Genomic DNA, 27495 nt, shown 5'->3' with positions numbered 1-27495 from the left:
AGTTTAATAGTGAATAGAGGAGTTGTGGTTGCTTTCCGCACAAGTAAAATTTAATGAATAAGGTAGCTCAAAAAATAAGAAGTCTCCAACTATAAATGAAAAACTTGTTTAGTTTCTCTGAGCTTATGTACTGCCATGGGAGTTACTTGATTTAAAATTCTTCACAAAGGATAACTCGGATATGCTTGGATTACTCTGGGGTCTGGGTAACTCATGAATAATGCTGAGGGAAAAGCACCACAGAATAGGGAAGGTTCTTTGAGCTGGGGCACCTCATATTCTTCAGTTTCAGCCTTGATTTGTCAAAGTAGGTGTGAAAACTAGTTAATTGTTAAACTCCCCACCACACACCAAAAACAAATCTCTAATTCTGGAGGGATGCTTGTCATCCACATAAATTCAGAAAGAAGAAAGAATCACAATGCCATTTCTAAAGGAATATAGCTGATTTAAGAATAAGACCAAGAAAGAGGAAGTTCATAAAATATTTAGCTTTAAAAAATCACAAACAGTAAAGAAGAAAATTGAAAAGGAGATTTAAAAAAACTAAAAATAGCATATGATGGCAGGCATGCTAAAGTAACACTTGTTTTAAAGCTTTCCTGGTCAAAGAAAAAAGTGTTCATATATATATATATATATGCTTGGAAAAAACCCAGAAACCACACGTTAGTTTGCATAATAGACTAAAAACATCCTAAGGACCTTGATAATATAAGACCAAAGAATGTTTAAAAAGAAAGACAAAGGCAGTTGTAGAATGCTTATGAAAACATGCATATTTATGTGTGTGTGATATATATATCCTTCAAGAGTAAACCCCATGCAAAATCAATGCAAACATTCAAGGTCATGCTAAGCCATCAACACATGGTTATGACCCTTGAAAGAATCTTCATGCAGTATACTTCCTATATAAATACCTTTCATTTACAATAATCCTTGAAGTAAGGCAGTACAATTTATCAACTTGTTAATATCCTACTCTACCCATAATTGATCACTAATATGAAGGTATGTATCAACTTGGAGATGTTTTCCTACAAGATTCTCTTTGTAGTACCTGGATATAAACAACCGTCACTAAGAATTGTTATTAGGTCACATGTGTTAGAGGCCTACAAAGAGGTAATGTCCATCAGTTAGCGGTATTAGTTGATAATTACATGATCTCATTTCCTGAAATGGTTATACAAGAAATATCTATAGTTATTAGCTAAAAATGATTTTTGTGTTGCTTTTGTTGTAGGCCATATTAGGCCCCAGTCCTCTAGATGATCTGAATTACTGAGAGACCTGATTTAAAAATGTAAATCCTTGAGCCCTATCTCCAAACCTCCCAAGTCCTTCTTGGGGTGCAACCCAAGCTTCTTGCAATTTTATATGTTCTATACATGATTGTGATAATTCGAATACTAAGATCTTCAGCTTCTGAAATAGGTGCAGTTCTCACATCCCTATTATCCTAGCCACTCAGTAGGCTGAGATCTGAGGAGCCAGCTCAGGGGCAGTCAAGGCAGACAAATCTTAGAGATTCTTATCTCCAATTAACTAGGAAAATGCTGGAAGTGGAGTTGTAGCTTAAAAGGAATTGTGGTAGAGCTCTAACCTTGAGTAAAAAAGCCAAGTAAGGGCTGGGGATATAGCCTAGTGGCAAGAGTGCCTGCCTCGGATACACGAGGCCCTAGGTTCGATTCCCCAAGCACCACATATACAGAAAACGGCCAGAAGCGGCGCTGTGGCTCAAGTGGCAGAGTGCTAGCCTTGAGCGGGAAGAAGCCAGGGACAGTGCTCAGGCCCTGAGTCCAAGGCCCAGGACTGGCAAAAAAAAAAAAAAGCCAAGTAAGAGCTCAAGGCCCAGAGTTCAATTCCCAATGCTGATGTACACACACACACACACACACACACACACACACACACACACACACACACAGAGCAACAACAACAACAACAACAACAACACAGTAAATAAAAAAAAAGAATCATGAACTTATTTTGTCAGGATAAAGTATTACTATTTTTGAAGTTATTAATTTAATATATTATTACAGTGCTCATCTCCTACCCAAATACAATTATATAGCATTTTACAAACATTATCTGATTAATTCCTATATAATCTGGTTCAGTCAAGAGAGGAATTAAACAATTTCATTCCATTTAGAGAGGTCACCAAACCAACTGGTGTATGAGGACTTTAATTTTCATGTTCTTTTCAACATAAAACAAATTTTAATAAATAAATATCAAGACTCAAAGAAATGAATCTCTAATGGTAATCTCACATGCAATGGGACAACAATTTAGGTATTACAGCCTGTTTATCTATTTAAAAAATTATACCCTACTGATTGTAGCTAGCTTTATCGTTATTCATAACTAGAAGAATGAACATATAACTGAGTCTATGAAAGTAGAGAAGGCCTTCTAGGGAATTACCTATAAACATTTGAGTACTTTGAGTATTGTGGGGAACTAAAATACAATGAAAGCCATGCTCCCAACCCCCAGGGAATTTAATCTAAGGGAATGAACAATGCTGCTTTGCAAATGTACAGAATGTCTGTACAAGCATGCTGCCAGGGTATGTTAGCCTAATTTCTATGCTCATTGATGACTGGAAATATCCACTCTCACTTAGCTGCAAAGACAGTGCTTCAAGGAGAATGCTGACCATCTGCCAGCTAAGCATCATCATCCTTTGTACAGAAATGAGCAACAGACATTTCAAACGTCAGACTTTCTACAAGCTTGTCATCCCTAGGAAGAATAAAACGCTTTCAAAATTAAGCATTTGATAGAATATCTTAATATCCCAAGCTCTCTTTAATAATTCTCCAGAAGTAATTGAGTATTTTAATTATATATAGCTTCTGGTTACTATTCATCTAAAAAACACTGCAGCATTAGTTAAATCAAGATGTATTAGGCCTGGGTTATTTTTCCCTCTGGGTTGTGTACATTTTCCTTTTTTTAAAGTTATTTAAACAAATCAAAATCCAGTGAGTTCATCCTTAAGCTGAAATCATTTCTGTGTCAAAGACAAACATGAAGAAGAAAATGTAACCATCGCACAAAGGAAATTCATTAATAGATCATTAATAATCTTGATCATCTCACCAAATAATTTCTATTTTGATTTTACTATGAAGGATCATCACTTCCTTGTATCTTTTTCTCCTAGTTGAGAAGTTCTGCAGAGACAGGGTTTCTTTCACAGAATCCCTGCAGAATCATTAGATGCAATCATAAAGACAGTGCAGATACCAGGTGCTCACCTATGTGGGCAGCAGAGACTATAGTAGGCACCAAGAACCAGTGAAGTGGGTTAAAGTCCCAGCTCTGTTGGTCAGGAATATGACAATCACTGCTCTTAAAGTGATAAACACATACTCATTCCCAATCTGCAAAATGAAGTTAAAAACTTTCCAGGCTTAAATTACAGTCTTCTGGTAGAGATTGTGTGAGAGAAACCTGAAAAGCCACTCTGCAAACCCCAACAGACTCACACACACAAAAAAAATGGAATCAAACAACTCCTCCAATAACCAAAGGTCAGGCTCCTGTAGACATTTATAATGAGAGGCTCTGGTGTGTCCAGACCCCCTGTGCAATGGTACACATGGGGTCATGGAAGTAACAGAAAAGCAGTTGGGGATGAGAAGGAGATGCATTTGACCTCTCCTGTGACTACTGCAGCACATGCAAGGCCTTCTTGATGTGTTTAGAGGGACATGAAACAGCTAGGTTAAGTTTGATAGCCTGAGACAGCAGAATTCATGTGCCAGCTTCTTTCAGGCCCTGGGTCCTTTGGCAGAAAGTTTGACAATGTCCTCCCCCAAAACAGCAGGAACTTGATAAATACTTGTTGATTGGTTTCTGCATCCATTCTTGGCACTTTCTGGAAGAATGATTTGCCAGCAGAGTATGTAAACACCCACATTTTGGTAATAACCTAAATATCTGCCTATTGTGAATGAGGAGGCTGTAGGAATGAAATCCTGTAAGAACAAATAGCTTCCTGCACATATTCCCTTTATCATTCATTCTCTTTCTAGAATGTAGGGCTTCTTTTTAGAGGTAAGCTTGTTGTGGCATGAAGAAGGGAAGGATGGAGCCTTCTCTACATAAAGTGGGAGGGTTTTGCGGTGTAAGCCTGTCCTCCACTCAACAGTGTCTTCTTTGCCAGCTTCCAAGCAACCTCCAGAGAGCACAGCAATGCTTTTGATTTGAATGAAGAGTCAGATCTCTTATACACTGTCTGCCCTCAAGGTTAGAAATTAAGTTATGATGTTTGATGTATCTTATACCTAAGTCAAATGCACACATACACATGTCCACACACAGTTATTCATATATGTTGTCAAGTCCAATAGTCTATGGTTACCAAAATAATGCATTTTTCAGTCACTACATTGTTTAAAATAAAATGGCACACATGCAGCTGGGTGTATAGCTCAATGCCAGAGCATTGCCTAGCTATGTGTTAAATCATGGGTGTGAACCCCAGCACCAGAAAACATTTACTTTTGAATTTTAAATAAGGTAACAGTGAAGGTAGCTTGTCCTGCTGATGATTATGTATCAAATAAGCATCTCTGTGCTGTCCATATCCATCTTTCACTCTCTCCAAGACCCTTCTCAGAGAACTTGTCCTGGGTTTTGTTCTGGAAATTGTTTCTCTCACTGCTGGGGTGGAGGGGGGTTATATATAGTGCCCTAGAGCAGACTACCAACATGATCTATTCAGTTCTTGTTTCCCAAATAGCAAGGATTCCATCTAAAGTGTCTCTAGATTCACCAAACACAATGGAAGTATGAGGCAGAAGACTAGTCATTGCTTGGACTAAGAATATACTTCACCATAACCTATTACCTAGAAATGACCAACAACTTCAGATGTGTAGAAAAATTCAAGTTATATACTTTCTTAGATTAGACTTAACTAACATCACATTGCTCCTGGGGAATAAAGACAATAACTTTTATTAGCTTTTCTTAAACACATTTTGCTTTGACTGATGTACTCATAACTAAGAACTCCACACAGTTAATCCACCTCAAAGGTTAAAGTGATGAATTCTTCCCTGCAGTGATTCATAGACTATCTCACAGTTGGCTATATCACTGAAATAAATTTATATGGATCTGACTGGCATAAATTTTTCATTATTAAAGAGTTACCAAATGGGGCTGGGGATATAGCCTAGTGGCAAGAGTGCCTGCCTCGGATACACGAGGCCCTAGGTTCGATTCCCCAGCACCACATATACAGAAAACGGCCAGAAGCGGCGCTGTGGCTCAAGTGGCAGAGTGCTGGCCTTGAGCGGGAAGAAGCCAGGGACAGTGCTCAGGCCCTGAGTCCAAAGCCCAGGACTGGCCAAAAAAAAAAAAACAAAAACAAAAAAAAAAGAGTTACCAAATGATTCTCTCTTTGAGAATAGGAAGGAGACATTTAACCAGGGATACAAAGAAACAAAAACTGTACATTTATTTTTAATAAATTGATTTGGTGTATTTTTAAATGAGTGTTTCAATTCTAGTTGTATTTAATAAGCTGAAATGTGTACACTCTGTTTTAATGCTAGAGTTCCCAGTGGGCCATGGTATAAGTGACACTAGTTTCTGGGCCAGGAAGCACTGTTTCTCCTGCCAAATTCTCTATCAGCTGAAGCCTAGCCAGGTGAAGATGGCTTTGTGTTTGCTGATATTTTCAGAATCTGATGGGGTACCCAAAGATGAATCCTTCTCCAAAGATCTTCCTCATCCCACCCCACCCACACCTGACAGGCCTATCTGAAGGATGCCTAATCTCAGTTTAAAAAGCAACATATGAAAGTGATATAAATTTTTTCCAGCACTGAAATGCCTGGACAGTTCAACCATGCTGCTGGCTCCCTGGTGTAACTCCCATAAGGACTGAGGACATGCAGAAGTTTGGTTTCCTCCACAATATCCTCTTGTTAATATCTGTGTCATCCTCTGTTTGATGCACTGGATGCCAGGAAAGGATCTCAAGTTTAACAACTGTCTTTACTTAAGCAACATGGCAGGTCAGTCTAGAATGCTACGAACTTCAGTTTTTTTCTTTAGTAAAGAAGACCCACTGTGACAATGTACCGACTGAGGTTTGCCTATCATTTTGAGAAGCCAAACCATTTGTCAGGGCCTGTGTTAGATGCTTACAGAATACATTAAATCCTATAAAATAGATAGTGTGGATGTAGAAAAAAAATAAAAGGTCAGTTGTTCAGTGAAGAGCTGACTAATCCTTTAATCTCACAGGGAATTTCCAGAATTCCAGTGGTGTTATATTAAATGGAATGTGTGGAATGCCAATAAATAAACTGTAATGAAATTTATGGTGTTAAATTGAAGACACAAAAGCATCTTTAAGGGGAAACATGTAGTTGTGAGATTCACACTTCAAAGCATTGGCTACCAGCCAATTTACAGTCCAATTCCACAGTCATCAGAAATGAGTCCCAGAAATACTTCATTCCTCCAAACTCTCACAAATATCATGCATATACAAGGAACACAATTTGACCTTTTAAATCTTCAAGGCTTCTTAACTAAAAGATTACAGTTAAAATTAGGAAACTTCTAGCCAATTATTAATTCTCAGTCTTCTCTCTGTGCCCTGCGTTCAGAAATATACACTATAATTTAACAAACGACTTCTTTGATCTCGGGAGAATACAATCACAAAAATCAGACTGATTCTGTTGTAATTTAGTCTACTATCACATCAGATTATCAATTGAGTAGGGATTATATTGGCCAAGTAGCATGAAAGTAGTTAATAAACATTAATAAACATCTTAAATCCATCACTCCTTTACTGATGGTATGGTAGTGGGTATGGATATTAATAAATTTATCAGAACAGAAAGAGATGAGGAAGGAGTGCACAGGGAAGGCTCTGGATGACTTGTGGGAGGAAGAAGTGTGATGTCTAAAACAAACTAGAAGATAAAGAAAAGGCAATAAATATTCAGAAAAATGACATAGGAAACTGGTTAAACTGGTCTTGATCCTCAATTGGTCCTTTATAGACAGCTGGCAAAAAGGAAAGCTAATGAAATAAACCAAATGTTCCATTAGTCAAGTGAAAGTGTGTGTGTTGACAGCACAATGTAGGGGTTAAGAGTATGGGATACTCAGTGAGCTTACTTGGTTAGGATCTAGACTTCACAAGAGGTGCTTTTTTGTTTTTGTTTTTGTTTTTAATAACAACCTTGCTCTATCTTCATAGCTTCTTGTATGGTAGGTTAAATGGAAAGATTAAATGACTGGGTATTTTAAGAGTGTCAAACAGTACGTGGCATATAATAAAGAGTGAGCTATTACTCAATAAATATATGATGCATCTAGCCAATCACTACATCTGTGCATAGGTCTAAATCTTACTGTACATAGCCTTTCTATTGAGGAGAATTCAGACAGTGAAATCCCTGTCACACTGCAGTTACATCCTTCCACATCAATTCCAAGAGCTGAGTGCATTTCTTCTCTTAAGAGAATTAAAATTTTAATGTATCTTATTAAAAAGAAAAGACTATTTTTTTACATTTGTAAAGAAGACTACCAACACAATAATTTTACTCTTGGCAAGTACAAACAGACTGTTTTTCTATATTTTGGTCATTACAAAGACACCTAAACACCAATACCTTGTATAATTTCAAAAGCGCAAGTCTCCTGATTGAACATTCATTGGAAACCCATCCGTAGTGTTTTGACTAGGGTACAATAAGCAGCGTCAGAACCACTGTACCTCACTTAGGAAGAGTCCCAAGCAAAGGATGAGTAGGAAAGCCAAACACCCTATTTTCATATTTAACAGCATGTCCAATTAACCACTTTGCTGACAGAGATTAATTTGGTATTCATCTTATTCCAGCATATGTTAATGTTTTCATAGTAGACATGAAAAATGACAGATAAAACACATTACAGAATTAAAAAAAATGTATGTGTGGACTTTCATGTAGTGCAGCCTGATGTTGAGAAACGTGTGTCTCTCTCAACTTAGGAAACAGGTTATCTAGAAAATGATAAATCTGTCCATGACTATGTAGGCATTAATGGCCCACTATGACAAGATTTTCAGAAATGAATATGAACTATGAAGAAGTAGACTATCCAGCAATACCCTGCACACCAAATTGAAAGTTCAGATTCCACATGTGTTTTCTAGACAAAAATTCCCATTTATTTAAATTAGTCTTGCTCAGAGATATACTACACCAGATTGAAGCATATCTGATCACCAGAAAGGAAACAGCATGAGCATAGACTCACAAAGACAAACTAGCACCTTCATTAAATCAGCAGAGAAATCTAGCCAAATTTGAAAGGGGGACTAATCAAAAAAACCATACACCTCTCTAAAATGTGCCACTATTGTCCCAAATAACAGTGTCAGCTTCTGAGAGAATAACTTGATATTGGCATGCTACTCTGGCCTAATTCAGATTGTAGAACCACATATTGGTTACACTTGGTGTTTTACACACTCAAGCTACCAACATTTTACATAATCAATCACAACAACCACAAAAAAAAACATGTGGTAATAATAGTAAATCAGTAATTGCAACTGCCTTACATTTTACCAAATATTTAAAAAGCATTCCTACTATTTTCTTTAAGTTTTGTTGCTTTCTGCCTACTTTCAGATAGAGATAACATACTTTCTTGTACTAATTATATACAGAAGTCACCTGTAAAACTAATTGCCTATTATATGTGTGACCACATTCATCAATCACCTTGCCTTAAAAATGTTTATGGCATATTGTAATAAGGAATTTAAACCTAGGATTCTATAGCAAAAATGATTCCTTAGTATGGATTTAAATAATACCTTTGAAATATACTAGACTGTATTAACACACTGTCTCTGTTCCAACTCACAGATTTCACAGACAGTAAGCTCACAGGATCACTGCAGCAGGTCCTTCTTATCTGCCTGTGTAGTTGGTGATTAAAACCAAATCTATCCAGGAATCATCAACATTTTGTAATAAAGCTCTTTAGTATAATTATTTTTACTTCATTATAATACTTTATTGCTAAGTATAATACTTGGGGTTGAATTTGAAAATAGGCTTTCTTTATCAATTCATTTGCATCTTACCAGTTATTTATGAACAATACAAGATTAGCTGGAATCCCATCCATTGGTATACAAGGATGAATTTCACACCTCTATTCACTTGAAAGTCTTTGGGTACTTTCTCCTAAGCAGAATGATAAATTTTCAGGAAATAACTTTGCTTACTCCAATTTGAATACTACACACTGTGAACTGGAGTTGTATTTCCTGTACTAGAGTGTTCAGGCATTCAGCAAAATGGTAAAGCTCCAGGGCTCAGGCACCAGCCCCAGTATAGACACAAAAGAAAAAAATAAATATGCACAATATGTGGATATACTGAAATATTACCTGTACCCTACAAATATGCATCATTTTCATATGTGAATAAATAAGCATGTATATAAAGAAATAATTTTAAGAGATGGATGGATTACCCACTTTTGGGGGTTAGTTGAACACTTACGAAAGAAACGATTTTTTTGAAAATTGAAACATCATGTCCCTGGAATAAAATTCAGTTTAAAATTCAAAAGCAGTATTCATTTCAAAACTAAGTATCTTAGCGTACTGTCTTGGAAAAGCAAAAGCAGTGTAGCTTCTTATTAATGGAGTAGCCCTGGAAAAATCCCCACCTCTCTAAAGCTGCTCCTTTGTCAGCAAAATAATAATCATAAGCTCTTCTAGGAGTGTGTGTGTGATTAGATGAGCCACTTTTCATGAAGGCACTGTGAAAATACACACTTAAAAGATAGGTGCTGTCATTCACTTCTGTCAAAAGTTCAAGAGAATGAATTTTTATGTGATCAACTCTGAAAAAAATCTTACATTTGGAATAGTTTAAAAAGGTGATTACAAGTTTCCCTGTAGAGAGATTTCAGACCCTACATAGACCAGAAAATTCAAGGCAAGAAAATCAAATAAAGAGTATAGTGTGTGTGTGTGTGTGTGTGTGTGTGTGTGTGTGTGTGTGTGTGTGTGCCAGTCCTGGAGCATGAACTCAGGACCTGAGTAATGTCCTTGACCAATTGTGCTCAGGGCTAGCACTCTACCACTTGACCCATAGCTCCATTTCTGGCTTTTGGGGTGATTATTTGGAGATAAGAGTCTCATGGATTTTCCTGTTCAGTCTAGGTTTGAGCTGAGATCCTCAAATCTCAGCATCCTGAGTAGTAATAATTACCTGTACCCAGTAAGAACAGATAACTTTTAAAGACACATTTTTGGAGAACTCATCTGAGAAGAAAACACTAAGAAAAATGAACCCCAAGCTCAAGCTCCAAGCCATGGCTTCTATGCACAAAACTGAACCATCTAATAAGAAATGGTTTGAGCAATTAGCCTGCTCAAGGAACTTTTATTCAATCATTGCAGAAATATCTACAGGTACAGCATGCTTAGAAACAGTTGGGCTGTGGAAAAAGACAACAAGAGTTTGAGAATTTTAAGAGATCTTATGATCAAAAGAATCTCAGAACTAGAAATGATCTTAGTGGTCTGCATGTCTAATTTAAGAGAGTGAAAGAAGACAGAAAAAGATAGCATATGATTGACAAAACAACATAAAAGGCCATTCCCAATATTATTATCAACATTGTTACCGTCTTGAAAAACAATTTGTGCTTTTCCTTGAAAAGAGACACATGGTGTAGCTTAAATGACTCACTGATGGCTAACTGTGGAGATGGGTAACAGTAAACTAAGATGGTTTTCTCCACATGCATCAAGTTCAGTTGCTCTGTTCTCTTCTCAGAGACCAAGCTTCTGTCTAGGTTTATCTCATTAAAATAATAGTCTTTTGGTGATGTGGTGCTACAGTGATGAACAAGTTCAGCCCCTCCTCTAATACTAGAGAACAGGCTTCATGGACAGATGTTTTAAATGGGGAGGAAGATGATTTAGAAGGTATGGATTCTGCAACTCTGTCACTAATCTGTTCTGACTCTCTAGGTAGTTCTATCAAATTATTTAGACCCCTGGTGCCCTATTGATAACATGAGAGGTATGTAGTCACTGCAGCTAAAACCCACCCTTGGAAGCAGTAATTGGATTCTAGAAGTCAAACAGTAGGTGGTAGTCTCAAGACTGGAACTCTGATCTCTTTATTTCAAGGTCAATGATTTCCACTATGCATAGTTAATCTTCAAATTCTCTTAATTATTTAAAAATATTATTTGAAAACTGCTAAATATAGTCTGGGCACTTTTGAAATTCAGAGTCTTATTCCTTCTTTATGCATATATGACTTAATGTTATTTCCATTTTGTGTTTTATGAAAACATTCCTAGGGAAGATGAATGGCTTGGTAAATTTACACTATGCTAATAAATGACTATTGCCAAATTTTCATAGATTGGTGTCTGTGAATTGTCTTCCTTTACCCAAGCTGCCAAAATTATCTGTAGTATAGTGCACCTTTAAATCAATAAATTGTCCTTCTTAAATATATTTGCAAAATGTGTCTTGCCTCCATTTGAAAATAAAAGCTGTAAGTTTTGCTCGAAAAAACATGTGTAGCAACCTGGAAGAGAGCAATTGTGCTCTTTCTAGAGCTTTAACATTAAAGGACAATAAAAAGTGATGTAGATAAAATTCACTCTTTGATGGATTTATCAGATCATTTTATATTATGTCCCAGATGGCTGTTACATGTACATAAACTTTATATTTTCCTCCATTTGTTAGGAGACTACTTGTTTTTAAAAAGAACTTTTGCTTATTTGTTTAGGGATAAACTCTACTAATATCAGTTCAATCTTAGTGAATGGAATTTATTGGCTCCTCCTCCCTCATTTTATATTCCACTACTTTCTGGCCCTTCTTGTTACCTGCTACAAACATGTAAAAACATGCCCACGGGGGAGGGTATTTCTAATAAATTTACTGAACGAATAAAAGGAATTATGGAATAATACATTAGCATTTAGAGCAAGGAAAAAATAGTGTCAGTCCTAAGAATACAATTGAAAGATTCTTCAGAAATATTAATTGGTCATTTTGGACTAAACAGCATTTCCACAATATTAATTTTTTATCAAGAGGCCAAGGGAAAAAGTGTGGAGCCATTGCAATGCCTACTTCAGCAGAATAGTCAGAGTATAAACATTCTCAAGTCACACATGGGAAGTAATTATCAGAATGATCAGTTTTCTTTTTCCTTTCACATAGGAATATAATGTGAAAGCTTCTGCTAACTGTCTTGGTTGCTACCCAAAACAATCCAGAGAAGATCCTATGAAGCAACAACCTCCTGCCTCTTAGAAAAGCAACAGAACAACAGAAACCTCCTGGGCAGAATCAATAAAGAGATCAGTGGGACACCAGTAAGGGGCCCTCAGCTGGTCTTGCCAAGTGCATTATTGTTAATACATGCTGGAAATCAAACTCTGGGCTGTATTCCTTGCAATGATTTCTACTCCAAGGGATTAGCCATTAAGCCCCATGGAGGACCCTCTCAGTTCTGGTTTCAAAACCTCTGAGATCCCGGAATTGCACTTGGCTATGGGACACAAAGCTTTGATTCTGCATCCCACTTCGACTCATCAGATATCTCTCTCCACTCTTTTTTTTTTGGGGGGGGGGAGGGAATCTATGACAAACTCAGTAGTATGACAAGTTAGATGATATTCAAACTCTGTTCAAAAACCACCCCTCCTCTTAGAAATACAGTATATGTACTGAAAGTGACTCCGAATGAATCATGCTATACATTCAGGATATAATGATGACCCTTATATAACAGCAATGAGCTAGTTGTTTTTTAAACCATATAAAAAATCTGTTAGCATTTTCTCCTGGGAAAGCCCTTTCTGCCTCTTAATAGTATAAGCTCATCAGAGTAATATAATTTCCGGAGCTCCTATTTGTGGGAGGAGAAGGGCTGGGAATGTTGTGTTCAGATCCATGATGGTTTTCCCCTTCCTCTATCTGCTGAAATTCTTGTTAGCCTCTAAGCTCACTTTGCAAAGGATGTAGTGCAGAGGTACTTAGAAAAGCTAGGAGCCAAGATGAGAACCTGAGCCTGGCACTGACATCATCCCATGCTCTGCACATATGGCACATCATAAAACAGTACTTGCTGAGCATACAAGGTCTATTCTAGACTCCTGTTGGCTTTACTTACAACCAGGCTTGCTTTCCATCATTTACATTCAAACTATTCTCCATTCAATTAACTGGAAAATTTTTTCATATATATATATTTAATTTTAAGTGCAGGTGAAATAAAGGAGGGGTGCAGCAGTATCCTCAATATATGCACTTAAAAAATTCCTTCTGCCAATCTCTGCAACTGGGTCAGCTTGTGTAAAGACACTCCGGGGTAGCCATGAGCTCACTCTGCACCCTGCAAGCCTTGTAAGTGACACCTCATAATAGTGTAAATGAAGCATAGCATGATGAGAAAATGAAGAAGAATGAACCCAGCAGTTTCCAAAACATAGGAGACTCAATTTTATTCCTTAAAATATACCACAGAGGCTTTTACTTTTGCACATTCAAGCATTCTCATGTATTCCCTATTATGAAAAAAATAGGATCCTCAGAAATTCTCATACAATGTGTTAATTTACACACATACCTTCAATTTTTGAACTACATCATATTTTGACCTGTCTTGATTTTCTGATAGCAATGTATCATATGTAATTTACCTTTTTATTTTCTTATACTTGTGTTAATCTTTCCCTATCAGGCTAAAATACTATTTCCCCTTGAGCCCTTTATTCCAGTAATTAACTAAATATTCAGGGAGCTTATTGACCCAACAAATGCAACATTATCTCTTCCTTATTCAGTTTCTCACCCCTGTATGCCCTGTTCTCTGCCCTTCTATGCTTCCCATATCACCCAGATTTTTCCATAGGCCACTCCCTGATATCTATGTTTCTTTATAGAGAGAGTTAATTCCTTCATTTTAAGAGAAAAATAATAAGGATGAAGATTCACACCTGGCTTTAATTTGGTGAAGATTGGAACCTGGATAGTAAGTTTGTTCTGCTGATTAAAAAGGCAGAGGAAGAATGAGGAAAGAAGGACAGTCTCTTAGAAGAGTGAATCTGAAGCAACTGGGGGGAGTTTTACAAACAAATGTGACCATTCACACACCCCTCTGAAGGAAGAAAAGTTATCTGGCCCTAAAGAACAACACTAACTGCTCACCACACGGTTTTCTACACTGCCCTCCAAAGAGGCTGTCTCTTTTTCAATGATACATGCACCTAATTTTTTTTTTAATGCACACGCAGAGGGTAGGGTGGAGAGAAAGAAATGTTTGTGAAGACCAGCAGACGGCGCCTGCTTGGGGTAGAGACTGCAGTGGGAAAGGGAAAGGAACAGCCTACTGTGCCACAGGGATCCGTGGATGCCCCCTCTCTCCCCACAACCCTATCTCTGATTCCCAGGCAACTCTCTCTCTTCAGCAGTTCCTTCCATCCAAGAGAGGGAATGGGGAACCTCGAAAACGGAGAAGTGTGTATGCAGATGAGGTTATTAGCCTAAAATTCCCAACTGGTATAGTTCTGCACCCCACCCACTGGCTACCTGCCACACACTCACACTCTGCCCCCTCGGCTCCCTGGCTCCACTCCCAGATGTGGGACTCACAGGATTCGGCATAAAGGCAGGGAGGGCAGGATGGAGCCCAGGTAAAGGGAGCAATCAGCTCCAAGAACACAGGGAGCTAGTGGTGAGAGCTCAAGAAACTCCTTACTGTTTCAGAACAATCTACCCTCAGATACTTGTAGCTAGGAAGCTCTGCTTTGGGCTACTCGTTTTAGTTCTTCTTGCAAAAGGAAAACAAAAATCCCTGGGAGAGCAGCAGAGGAAGGAGGAAAGGAGTCAGTTCCTAGGACCCACAGTGGAGCATTTTTAACTCCCAAAGAGGGGTTGCCAGGGTGACTCTGTCTCTCTTCATTTAAATGATGTTATAGCTTCTCAGAGGTAACCAGAATTGTCCCCAGATAGGACGACTACCTCTGGGGAGGAGAGTCAACCCGGTAGCACCAGTGGTTTACACATGGGGGATGGGGACAAGGAATCTAAAGCAGAACCAAGTCTTAAAGATGGAGAGGGGCTTGCAATAAAGAGGTGGAGAAGGACAAGAAGTGCTCACAACTTTCACTCTGCATTGTAAATAAGTGAGAATAAAAGAAAGATTTGGAAATGAGGAAACACAACACACACACACACACACACACACACACACACACACACACACACCAGTGATAGATTTACTTTGGGCAATTCTAGGATCCAGAAATAAGCTTTGATCTACAGAGGAGAAGAACCTAGCTTAAACTATTAGCTACTTGTAGAAGGAACAAGCTAGCCAAGACACTTCTCTAAATTCTGCTCTTTACAAAGGAATTGGGTGTTGGTAGAAGTATTATGCTGCTCTAACTTGTCCTCTTCCAGGCAGAGTTCCTGATTTAGCCCAGCTGGAATTGATTCATTGCCCCACCTTTGGAAGAACTAAATACAGTGAAAGAAGGAAGCAGGACCTCCCTTATTTCAATGGCCTGCAGACAAAATCCTTGGGTTAGTGTAGCCAAGCCTCTCCTTGTTCCATTTAGAAAATAACTCAACCTCATCACCAAGAAAAGGAAACGTATGTATGGGTGGAGTGGGTGGAAGAGGGCCGGTGTCCAGGAAGACTCTCCGTGCTGGGTAGGGAAGGCTGGCAAGCCTGAGAGAAGGTGTCTTTGCATCTTCCCTTTCCAATGAAGGGATAACTGGGGCAGCAGAGATTGGCCTCCTGTTGAGTGAGTCCCAGGTTCCCGGACCACTTCTCCCTGTCACTGCAGCCCGGACTCACTTTGGAGGAATGTGGGGGCTGGAACATCTCCTAGTCCCTGCAGAAGGTGGGGCAGTGCGGGCGCACACGCACACGCACACACATACACTCACATACACTCACACACACCACACACACTCTCTCTCTCTCTCAAACACACACACACAGACACACACAGACACACACAGAGCACAGACAAAAGGTTCTGCAGAGCCCTCCTCTGTCTCTCTGGCTCCCAGTTCCCTTGCTTGAGCACGGCGCCCCATCCGGCCACCTAGTGACCTTCTGGAGAGTGAGGCTCCCTTCCCGCGGGGCTAGACGCCCCGGCCAGACCGGTCATTTAATAGGTGTCCATATTTCTCTGCCCGCACTTCGACCAAGAACGCCCCTCCCACCCCCCACCACAAACAACAGCGCCTTCCCCCAGCCCCTTCTATTGTCTTCAAAGAGACTAGTGGCTTCCACTAAACACACCCCAATGCACCTCCCTTTTCCTAAGCTCTCTTTCCTCAGAGACCTGGGGGCCCCAGAAGCAAGTGCGGGGTTGAACGAGGGAGGGGGAGAGGGGAACGAGGGGGTAACCCGCAGGAACTTGGCATCGCAGACCCACCGTGTCCGCCTCGCAAGGATGCCGGTGACCTGTAGATTGCAATAGGCACTGAATGATGCTTGCTGCTGCCATGGAAATGGTGGATGTGGTGCGCTCCCAAACTGGACGCCCCCCAGGCCACTCCGAGGAGGCCGCTGAGGGTGAGCGGGACTATCCAGAGCAGGGCCAGGCGCCCCCCTGCCCCGCCGCCGCTGCCCCCGGGAGAGCCCAGCTCGGCACCGCACCGGAGCATCCTTGGGTACATGGTGGGGCGCCCGCCGCGGGAGGCAAAGTTTGGGGCGCGGGGAGAGGACCAGAAAGGGAGAAGCTGGCAGCGCGCGGTAGGCTGCAGGGGCCGGCCGCCTCACGGCGCCAGGACACCCATCCTTTCCCTCCTTTGGACAGTCTTCTCGAGCTCCTGGAATCCGTCGTGCCTTGTACCCCAAACAATCCGAAACATAGCCGAGGCGAATGCAGCTGGAAGTAGAGGGGCTTGTCCGGAAAAGCAGCCCCGGGGAACACACAGCAAGCGCGGGAGAGGGGAGCTGTTTCCAGATTTCCAGGGCTCCACGTTCTCCAAAGCTACTCCCAGAGAGTTTTCGGGCGCGAGTGCGTGCCAAGGGGGTGGGGGAGCCGGGGAATTGTTTCAAGCGCCTTGCCGAGGGTCCTCACTTCCACATGACAGCTATCCACCGCGAATCCGCTAGGTAAATCCAGTTAGCATTGTGTGTGGGCACTGGGGAGGCCACTTCGCCGACCCAACCTCCTCTCAAAGGAGAAGCAGCAGACCCCATGGAACGGAGGCACCCCTTCCCTCCATCCAGCCCTGGCCGGCTTGCCCGCTCGCGCCAGCCTCCCCAGGGCAGCGCGCAGAGCAGCGGCGCGCATCGCCTGCTCCGGAGGCGATCTCCGCGTCCGCCGCCTCCTGACACTGACGCCCGGCAAAGGAGGTTTCAACGGAGAAGAGTGCACCCTTCTGAAGGAAGCAGGGATCGAACCGGGGGAAAGGGGACTGAGGATAAAACCGAAGCAGCTGAAGGAGTAAGGAGGTAAAAGAAAGAAGGAAAAAAAAAAGAAAAGAAAAAAGAAAGAAAGAAAAAGAAAAGCCACACACGCTGGTAAAGCCAGGGGCTCTATGCAAATCTGCAGTCTCCAAGCAGCAAATCACTAAAGCTCGCATGCAATGCAGAGGGCGAGCCTATGTAACAAGGGAGGCTGGTCCAGATGCCCGCAGAAAAACCGCCCCACTCAGCCTCTCCCTCACATTCTCCACACATCAAAGGGACACGTGGACCGCGATGCAAGGAACACCTACAAAAGCAACTCTCCCTCCTCAGCTAGGCGATGCTTTGGTCTTAATTACAATGGCAATGGCACCCTTCTCTACCTCTATCTGTGGTTTAGGTGTAACCAGTGGTCTTGAGAGCTTTTAAAAGGGAAAGGATGTACCTCTTTTTATTGGGCCAAACTTCATCTACCAGGTGTTCAAAACCAAAGTGCTAAATAGGGTTTGACACCACCGACTCAGGCATCAATTCTGATGATCTGTTAATTGCACATATTACTCATAACAAAGAGTTCTCCTTCCCACTAAAGCTCATAAAAAAAAAAACAGGGAAATTTCAGGGGATCAAAAGTAGAAGAAGGAAAAAAAGACATGAGCAGCTCGGAAGGAGGTAGAAAGAAAAAGGGAGGATGGAAAGAGAGACAGAAGAGAGAAATAGTAAAAATGAACCTGCTTAAAATTTCCATTCAATGAATGTGGAATAATTCCCCATATCTCTTCAGAACCTCAGTGGTTGATCATTTTGACTAAGGGTGGAGTTCTACTTCACTCTTATCCTGGCTTAGAAGCAAGATAGCATTTGGGAAGAATCATTTCTATACCTAGTGCCCCCAAAGAAAAGCAGATTCTGCTGGAAAGATGGAACACCTTTATCTTGAAGCTGTGTGACCCAGGTGAAAGCCCAGCAAAGCCACCCAGACCTTGAGATATCTAAGACCTGTAGACTGGATAAGGAAAACTGGAGACAAAATTCAAGATTTTGAGCTATGATAGAAATATTCCACAGGTTCCCAAACAATGATTTTAATAAAAGTTACTGTCTGAAAAAGTTATTGATGTCTGATTTTATTTCTGATTAAAGACAAAGGGAAACAATCCTGAAGTTTCTCACCTTCTGTATGTGATCTGTTGTGAACAGATACAACTTCTGTATTAAAAAAAAGGAAAAAGAAGAAGAAGCAGGGTGCTGGTGGTTTACACCTGTAATCCTAACTACTAAGAAGGCTAAGATATGAGGATCACAATTTGTGAGATTTGTATCACCAATTAGCCACCAAAAAAACAAACAAACAACCAAAAAAAAAAAAAAGGAGCTGGAAATAGAGGTGTGGCTCAACTGGCAAAGGTGTCAGTAAAAAAGAAAAAAAAAAAAAAAAGCCCAGGGACAGTGCCCAGCTCCTGAGTGCCAGCCTCATGTTTCTGTGATGAGGTACAAAAACTAAAATTAAAAATATAAAAGGACTTCTGAAAGAGTTTGTCTCAACTCAGCTGCTTGCCCATGTGGCCATTTGGACTTCATGCTAGAGTACTTTTGAAAACATCCCATGGTTTTTACAACAAAGACACTACACCTCTCCTTCCATATACTGCATGTTAGCCCTGTAATCTAACAGCCACTTTATAATCAGTGTAGCAATCTAAATCTCAGATTTTCTTATCATTATTGGCTTTTTCTGAAGAGATGATTCTTCCACAACTCATTAAAGTATTTAAATAAACTATATCTTTTAACCTCCACCTGAAAGACCTAAGGAATCGAAATGTTCCACTCTGTGTTGTTTCTATCTGCTATCTAAGCTGTCTCCTCTTCATTCTGTTATTTTTGTAATATATGTGTTTAAATCATTAGAAAGAATCTGTTTATTTTAAGTTGTCAAACAGTGTTTCAAGAAGATAAGGAAAATCCTCCTTACAACTTATTTTCAAAGATTCAGTTCTCTATTAGCCAGAAAAGAACAAGGGCCTAGAAGTCAGGAAAACTGTGATATGATCATAGCACCATCATTTACTAGTTAGTTCACATTTGTTTCTTAGCTTCTCACTGAGGCTGTATAACTTCCTTTATAAAATAGTCATGTTCCTGTATTTCCTGACAATCTCACAAGGTGGTATAATGTGTTATTTAGTGCTAGAATAGATTTTTACAATGTGTTATTTAGTGCTAGAACACTTCTGAAAAAAAATCAAATATTCCCTGTAATCAATGACATTATGCCTATATTCTATACAGGCATAGAATATATGAGCTGATTAGTATGCAGTATATTCAACTCCTTTCCACTGATAAGTAACGTGTTGCATTGCTCTTGAATACCCCCATCTATGATGTAATCTATCCTTCCTTTCCTAACGAGATTGTAGATTCTTGAAAAATACAGAAGTCAAGTCTTCATTTGGACTCCCTCTAGTGCCCAGCATATGTGAAACATAAATTTTTCTCTATATAGAGTCAATTCTCATTATTTTCAGCAATTATGGCCTATAAAGTCATCATAAATGCTGAGTTACCAATTACTGAAACATTGATTCTATAGGGAAAATGTAGGGTTATGTTCCTGTGAACTTCTAGTCACAATTTTGATCCATGGGTTAAGAACTATCTTACATAACTTGTGTTATGTGCTTCTGTTTAAATATACCTTATTTACCAAATAATTGATTAATTATCGTTGAACTTCAGGACTGAAGAAAGCTTATCTGGCACATTCATATGTTTTCTCCTTGCCTTCTTTTTGGTGATACTGGAGTTTGAACTTAGGGCCTTGAGCTTATTAGGCAACAACTCTATCATTAAGCCACAGGCTTAGGTTTTTACATTAAGGGACATGACAGCCTTTATGCTTTTATGAATACTAGAGAGCACTTCAGAATTATGTTTGTGTACTATTTTAAATAGCAAAATTATTTACCCAAAGCATAGATATTAAAACAATAATAATAACTACTACAGCAGCCCACAAAAAAAAACACTTAAGAGGCTGAGGCAAGAAGATTGTGATTACAGCCAGAGATATATAGATTTTTTTTGTGTCAAACAATAAAAGCAAAGTATAAAAATGTGACATTAAATGAATTGTAAATAGGGCAAGAAGGTAAGAGCCCTACCTTCTTCCTTCTCAGCTACAAAACTGTTGGGGACTCAAAGATTTCACTTTTCTCTGCACATCAACTAATGATGGTAGTGCCAGATATAATTTAATGCTTCAAAATAAAAGTTTAGTGAAGAGAAATGATAAATGCCTTTCTGAATAACTAGGATCGATAACATTTGTTATTCTCTTGATTGTTAGGCACCTGTACGACAGGGTCTTTGGAGACTGATTTGTATACATTAAGGCCAATGGGATTAGATTGATTATGGAAGAGTCTGATGTCCTGTCTTAAGAGCACTTCATGAAGAAGGCTTTTCTCCTATCTCATACTGTCTGTGGTCTGAAAAGATAAAGGCAAGGTGAGGAAAAGATCAGCTAGAAATCTTACTTTTACAGAGGAGACCTAAACAAGAAATATGTATCACTACCTAGAAAAAAGAAATCATTGCTGTAGTCTTTCAAGCAGACATGGAGAGCACCTTTGCAGTGTACAAGACGTTCTGGGGGTGGACACTCTGCTGTTGGTGATGCAATATTTGTTATAAATGACAGTAATTTTATGGAACTCAGTCTATATAGTAAGAAAAGTCTTATGGGCAAGCCCATACATAACCTGTATGAAGCAAACAAAGCTTGTGCTTACTCTTTAAACTGTGTCTGTGAGCTTCGAATTACGCCATGTGAGGAAAACTGAGGCAGCAATGTGTTATTATTGTTCTGTTTTTCACAAGATTAAGTGCCCTCATGTAAATTTTTTTATCCTTTCTTTCTCTATTCTTAAATTTTTAACCAGAAAAATCTTGCTATATTGCCAGGCCAGACTCAAACTCATAATCTCAAGCAAACTTTCTGCCTTATCTTTTAGAGTAGTGATGACACACTACCATATACAGCAGTTGTTTGCTTTTTTAAAATGTATGTTCCAGTATCACTGCCAGCATTACAGATGCCAGGAGGGGTTCTGGCTGTGCCCAGCTATCACCATCTCAAATCATGTTGTGGTTTTGCTCATTACTCAGAATATAAATTGGAAATAGATTATCATTGAGAAAATCAATGTCTTCATATCTGATGTGATAGAGATTATCTCTGTCTAGGTCATTTGCATGTAAGATACAGAGATCAGCAAAATCCTTTTATAGATATGCTTCTCATCTACTTAGAGTTTGTGAATTTCAGAGGCATCTCACCTATTACTAAGAAGATGATGCTAAACTTATAGTAGGAACTAACCATTTGTAGCTGGTACAACTATGAGAATTTGAAAAGTATTAAATCATGTCATTAGATAATGCTACATGCTATGTACTGATACTAATCTCTAGCAGTTCATAGTTGTCTGATTCTGAGAGATAGGAAAATAGTTGTTGCTATTAAAATATTGTCAAATTTACTTTAAGGGGAAAAAAAGATCTTGCAAAACATTTTTTCAGGCACTGAAAAGAACAAAGAGCTAGCATCTCTTAATGCTTTAGAAACAGTGAATATAATCCCATGGCTACTTACTAGTAAATGCCTGTGTCACTAGTAGTTAGTCTTGCAGCTTGCATGAGATCATTATGATGTATGGTTCTAAAATGTCCAGAATGAGTAGTTAACTCTCACCCCTAACAATTGTAGCTACTGAAATCAACGTGAAAGAATCTAAAGAGTTGTGTATGTTAAAGACATCCTAAGCCAATTCTCAGGGGTTTATTTACTATGAGTACAAACACAAATTAGATGTCAATGTTAAAAAAAAAAAGTGGAAGATGGGCTTGAAAGTTGAAGATGGAAACACAAGAAGTAGAAAAACACATCAGAACAAAGTGGGGAGAGGGGGCGTTTGGAAAGGAAGGGAAGGGGCACATCATTGCAAATTATTTCCCCCTTTCCCCAAATTGACTCTTGTGTCTCAAGAAATAGAATGGCTGTCAGGCAGATACTTCCACTTCTTCATATTTTTCTTAAGCTTAAATGGGAATCTGTACAGCTCAGTATTAAGCTTTTTAAATAGAAAAGTAGACACTAAAAGCTGCAGAGGGGAAGTATATTAAAACCCACATGCAGCATTAATCTTTTAGAAATTAAAAATGAGGAGAGTGTCAGTTTTGCATTTTACATTTTTACTGATGTCAGCATAAAGAAAAGACAAGCAGACCCCCATGTCTACCTACCTATATTTATGAGTTAGAACAGAGAGAAAAGGGGTAGAGACTCAGAAAGGGACTTGGGTCTATAAGAGTTACAAGATAAACCCTTGAGCCTGTTATTATGCTATGTTATCTTAGGTTCTTTGGGGCATTCTGACAAAAGAGGAAAAAATAAGAACATTGGGACGACAATGCTAAGAGCATCCTTGGACAGTATATATACATTATATATAATATATGTATATATAATTTAATAAATGAAATTATTGTACTTGAGTCCTATGTACATATCATAGCTGTATGCTAATGCTATCAACATAATGAGCTCTTATGAGGTTTTGAAGTTAGATGTAGTCTAAGCTCCCATTGTTCTGTCTATATTCAAGTTTACTTGTCTCCCCCAAAACTTGCTAATTTAGTCTCCCTTTAAATCTGTGGTGCTCTAAGTCTGTGGACTTTCATGTGCAGCTGAGCCATCAGAAGGTCTGGTACCTCACTAGTTTTGTTTTTGTTTTTGTTTTTTTTCATCCTCTTCACTCCTTGGTGGACCTTAGTAATTCACATTACTGCAATAACAAATTCTTATGGAATGCTGGAGCTTCTGGCTTAGGAGGAAAGGTTTTGAGGCCCAAAGCTTTTAATAGTGAGTACAGAAGAGCGCTTTCCTATTAACCTGTTTACCAGTGATCCAACCTACTTTTAGCTGATCCTATAAACTACACCAGGTCACTGTACCCTAAGCCTAGGAGACAGAACATTTTCCATCTTTTGTCTCCTTAATACATTTGTTGAAAACTTCATTATGACCATTTGACAAACCTCGTTATTCTCATCTTATAACATGTAACTAGTAAATTCCAACTTTAATAAGGCTAACCTTGCTAAAGGTGAAGCCTAGGAATTGAGACACTATACTAGAATTCAGCACTACTTCTATTAACTTACTACCTACGTGACCTTGGGCAGGTTATATAAGTGCAATGTTCTTATCTGTAAAAGGTGCTAATAATGGTTGCTGTCAGGATGAAATGAGTTTCCAAATGAAAGCATGTAGAATGAAATAGAATTGAATGGGTGTAAATAATATATACATACTAGTTTTGTTATAGTTGCCATTGTTCACAATGGGCCTGACTGCCTGCTTGCCTTCTTTCCTCCCTTCCTCCATTCCTTCATTCATTCATTCATTCATTCTCGTATTGGGCTTGAATTCAAGGTCTAGACACTGTTCCTTAGCTTTATCATTCAAGGCTAGCATTTAAACAGCTCCATCTTTGGCTTTTTTGGTGGATAACTGGAGATAAGAGTTTCATGGACTTTCCTACCCAGGGTGGCTTTGAGCCCTGATCCTCAGACCTTAGCCTCTGGAGTAGGTAGGATTAGAGGTATGAGCCACTGGCAGCCCCTTTTGCTTTATTTTTTCCAAACAGGTTGTATCCCATAGTCAGGGCTGACGTATCTGGGATCACCAGCAAATGTCACTTTGTTGAGAAAAAGTCTGGCTTATTTTTCTACCTCAGCTGGCACTGAACTTTGATCCTCCCATCAGTACTTTCTAAGTAGCTGGGATTACAGAAATGAGCCACTGCACTCAGCCCTAATTTTAAGACACATTCAATGACCTTTTTGTTGTTCATATTATTTCCTTGGAAAAAACTATATATTTTTCCCTTCTTTCCTTTTAATATTCCACTTGCCCTTTTTACCAAATTTAAACACGTTTCTCTGTTGGAAAGAGTTTAAAACACTGTCAACTATTTGCTATCTTCTCAAGTACTGGGCTATTACAAATACTTTATAAAAATAACAAGGATATGTAAGAAGAGTTTCATGACACTATTATGATGAATCAATGAATGAAATATGAAAAAAGTCTGATTAATTGAATCTTCACACATAGGAGTTTGAAATGGCCAAAGTCAACAGAGAAAAGAACTACTTTCAATTTCTTTTCACTTTATCCATGAGGGTTTTGCCTCCCTAGATTCTATTTTAAAAATGTAGCCAAATTTTAATTTGAATGCTAAGTTAACTGGCTAAAATGAGTAATGGAATTCATCACCATATTTTCGTATTTGTATTATAAACAAATTTCTTTCCTATACTCCATTAAAAAAGACAACAAACTAAGATTTTTATTCAATGTATAAATCCTTGACTATAGGCAATTATAATAGAAACACTCATCATTATCATTATAGCTCTTCAAATAATATCACCATGGGACATATTTAAATCTAACACATTTGTTATGGAAGGATAAGGAAAGGGGAGATATAGGAGCTGGAAAAACTTTCAGGGTCTCAATTCAAATTGTATAATTATTTCTCATTGTTAAAGTCTCTGTTTCAAATGAGTAGTATATGATTCAGATTTTATTCTTAAAAGACGATGGAAATTTTTGTTTGTGCTGCTTGTATTAGAAATATATGACCTTTGGGACATTTTGAAAAACCATTAATCAATGAGGTTTTTTTTTAAAGCTGTCTACTTTCCTTTTGTGAACGAATTACTTTTCCTCACATTTTCTCTGTTCTATTGCTGAGATGATTCCCCCAGAGAATAGTGTGTTTATCTTGACAGGTGTTAGTAGATCCATAGACCTCTGTGGAATAGTTCTTGCTTGCATTAAGGTACAGTAGAAAAAATTACACCTGGAAAGTAATGAACTTACCTTATTGCATTCTAAATAAAAAAAAAAGCCACATGGCAAGTGGAATTAATTTACTAATGTCTTCCTAATGACGCTTTCATTAGGCATATGGTCTTCAATATGTAACAATAGATACATTTTAAAACAAAGCAATACCTAATGATATTTGAAAGCATATCTGGTGGATGCATCCTATTATTTTCTAATAAAGGAGTTTAGGCTCAGATCATTTAGATACCTAATCAAAAATAAACAAGACTTTTTTTCTAGATATGAGTATTTTTAATCCAAATAGAAGAAATAAATGTCTCCATTGCCATTCTCATTAAATAATTTAAAGTGAATTTGCTGTTTTTATTTTTGAAGGATGTCAAAACTATTTGTATTCTGTGCATAGAAGTTCAGCCATTAGTAAGATTTGTGAGTCAGATACCAAGAATGCCAATGTATCTGTCCAGTTCACAGTGCTGCTGCCAGTAGTAGGGCTTAAAATAAGGTTCTGGGTGCTTACTGTTCCTTACTTTGTTGTTGTTGTTGTTGTTGTTGTTCAAAACTGGTGCTCTGCCTCTTGGTTCATAGTACTTCTTCCAGATTTGAGCTGTTTTATAAGAAGAGAACAGTTTCATAGACTTTTTTGCCTGGGCTATTTTTGAAAACTATGACCCTCAGATCTTAGCTCCCCGAGTAGGAAGAATTACAACTGTGAACCATCACTGCTCAACAAAAGTAACTTACTTTAAAAGCAATGTTGCTACCTATGTTTCCTTGGGTCTGGTTTTCTTCACTTAATGTAATGTAATTTCCCCCAAGTCTTTCTATATCCTATGAATGGCACAATATCATTTTTTTCCTGGTAGATGTGTAGAGGTCCATTGTGTGTATATACCACAAGTTCTCTATTCATTAATCCATTAAGAGGCATCCAGGTTGTTTCTATAACTCATATATGTTAAACAATATCACAATGAACATGGTTGTGCTGGTAGTTATAGTGTGGTCTTGTTTGTACTGTATTGGATAAACATCCAGGAAGTAAAATTGCTTGGTCATAGGGAAGCTCTATGTCTTTTGAAGACTCTCCATACTGCTTTGCAGAGTGGTTGAGAAAGTTTACATTCCCACCAACAGTTCCTATTCGGCCACACCCATGCTGGCATTAGTTACTATTAGTTTTCTTGATACTGGCCATTCTAACTAGAATGAGGTGGAAATTCAATGCTGTTTTGACTTGCATTTTCAATCTGCCTATAAATCTACAAGTAAACACACTGGATGGCAATCAAGGGGTTACAAATGAATTAACTCAAGTGTATTAACTCTACGGGGAGTACAAATAGTGTAATTCTTTAAAAAAAAGACTAAGTCAAAGATCAATAAAATAAGGGTGGGGTGGCACTAAGGGGATACCAATAAAAGAATGAAGGAAAGAAGGGGGGAAAGTACAGGAAAGGATTCATTGTATATACCACAGAATTGAGAAATACATGGGAGAGTATGGGTCTAAGGGGAGGGGATAATTTTGAAGTGATGACACTGATCAAGATACATTCTACACATAAATCTCATCTTTAAATAGTCAAAACAAACTAAATATCTAATTAACCTAAAATTAAATAAGGGAAGAGGTAGGTTGGGAGGGGTGGGAAAAAATGTTGAAAGGGGTGACATTGATCAAGATGCACTGTATGCATAAACTTCTTTGGTGAATGGCAACTCCTTTGTACAACTACTTAAAAATAATAAAAAGTATTCAAACTAAAAGGAAACAAAAGCAATGCTGTTACCTAGCATAGCAAACATAAACCTAAGCCAGACATTTTAATTGCCAAGGAAGATTAATTGCAAAATACATGCAAATCACTATCTCTTCATATTAGCAATATTTTGAGTTACCATTGGTCAGGGATAAAATTCAAGGAATTTCACAGGAAAATCCACCTTTCAGGGACATCATTAGTTAAGGAGCCTGGGATGTTGCAGTATAATGTCCAGAATTTCAGTAGCACATAGGAAAGCTCCCAAGAAACTTCACTGCCACATGATGCCAAGTTCATCATGCTCATTTCA

General features: G+C 38.7%; 1 protein-coding gene across 10 annotated transcripts in view; it reads right to left on the bottom strand.

Annotated features, from left to right (window-relative positions):
• Positions 1-27495, bottom strand: part of Nrxn1 (neurexin 1) — a 1045218-nt gene that overhangs the window by 403157 nt on the left and 614566 nt on the right. For 2 of the 10 annotated variants that reach the window (XM_048352956.1, XM_048352957.1), the window contains exon 1: positions 16507-17599. The exons of the other annotated variants lie outside the window; for them this stretch is intronic. In XM_048352956.1, the coding sequence (XP_048208913.1) occupies positions 16507-16750 (244 nt within the window). In that variant the 5' untranslated portion in view covers positions 16751-17599. Of the gene's footprint in view, positions 1-16506; positions 17600-27495 lie in introns of those variants that run through there. 10 annotated transcript variants of the gene reach the window in all.

This window comes from Perognathus longimembris, chromosome 8 (genome assembly GCF_023159225.1).
Source record: "Perognathus longimembris pacificus isolate PPM17 chromosome 8, ASM2315922v1, whole genome shotgun sequence".
Taxonomy (NCBI): Eukaryota; Metazoa; Chordata; class Mammalia; order Rodentia; family Heteromyidae; genus Perognathus; species Perognathus longimembris.
The sequence above is the reverse complement of the archived record's forward strand: the minus strand, read 5'-3'. Positions and strand labels throughout refer to the sequence as shown.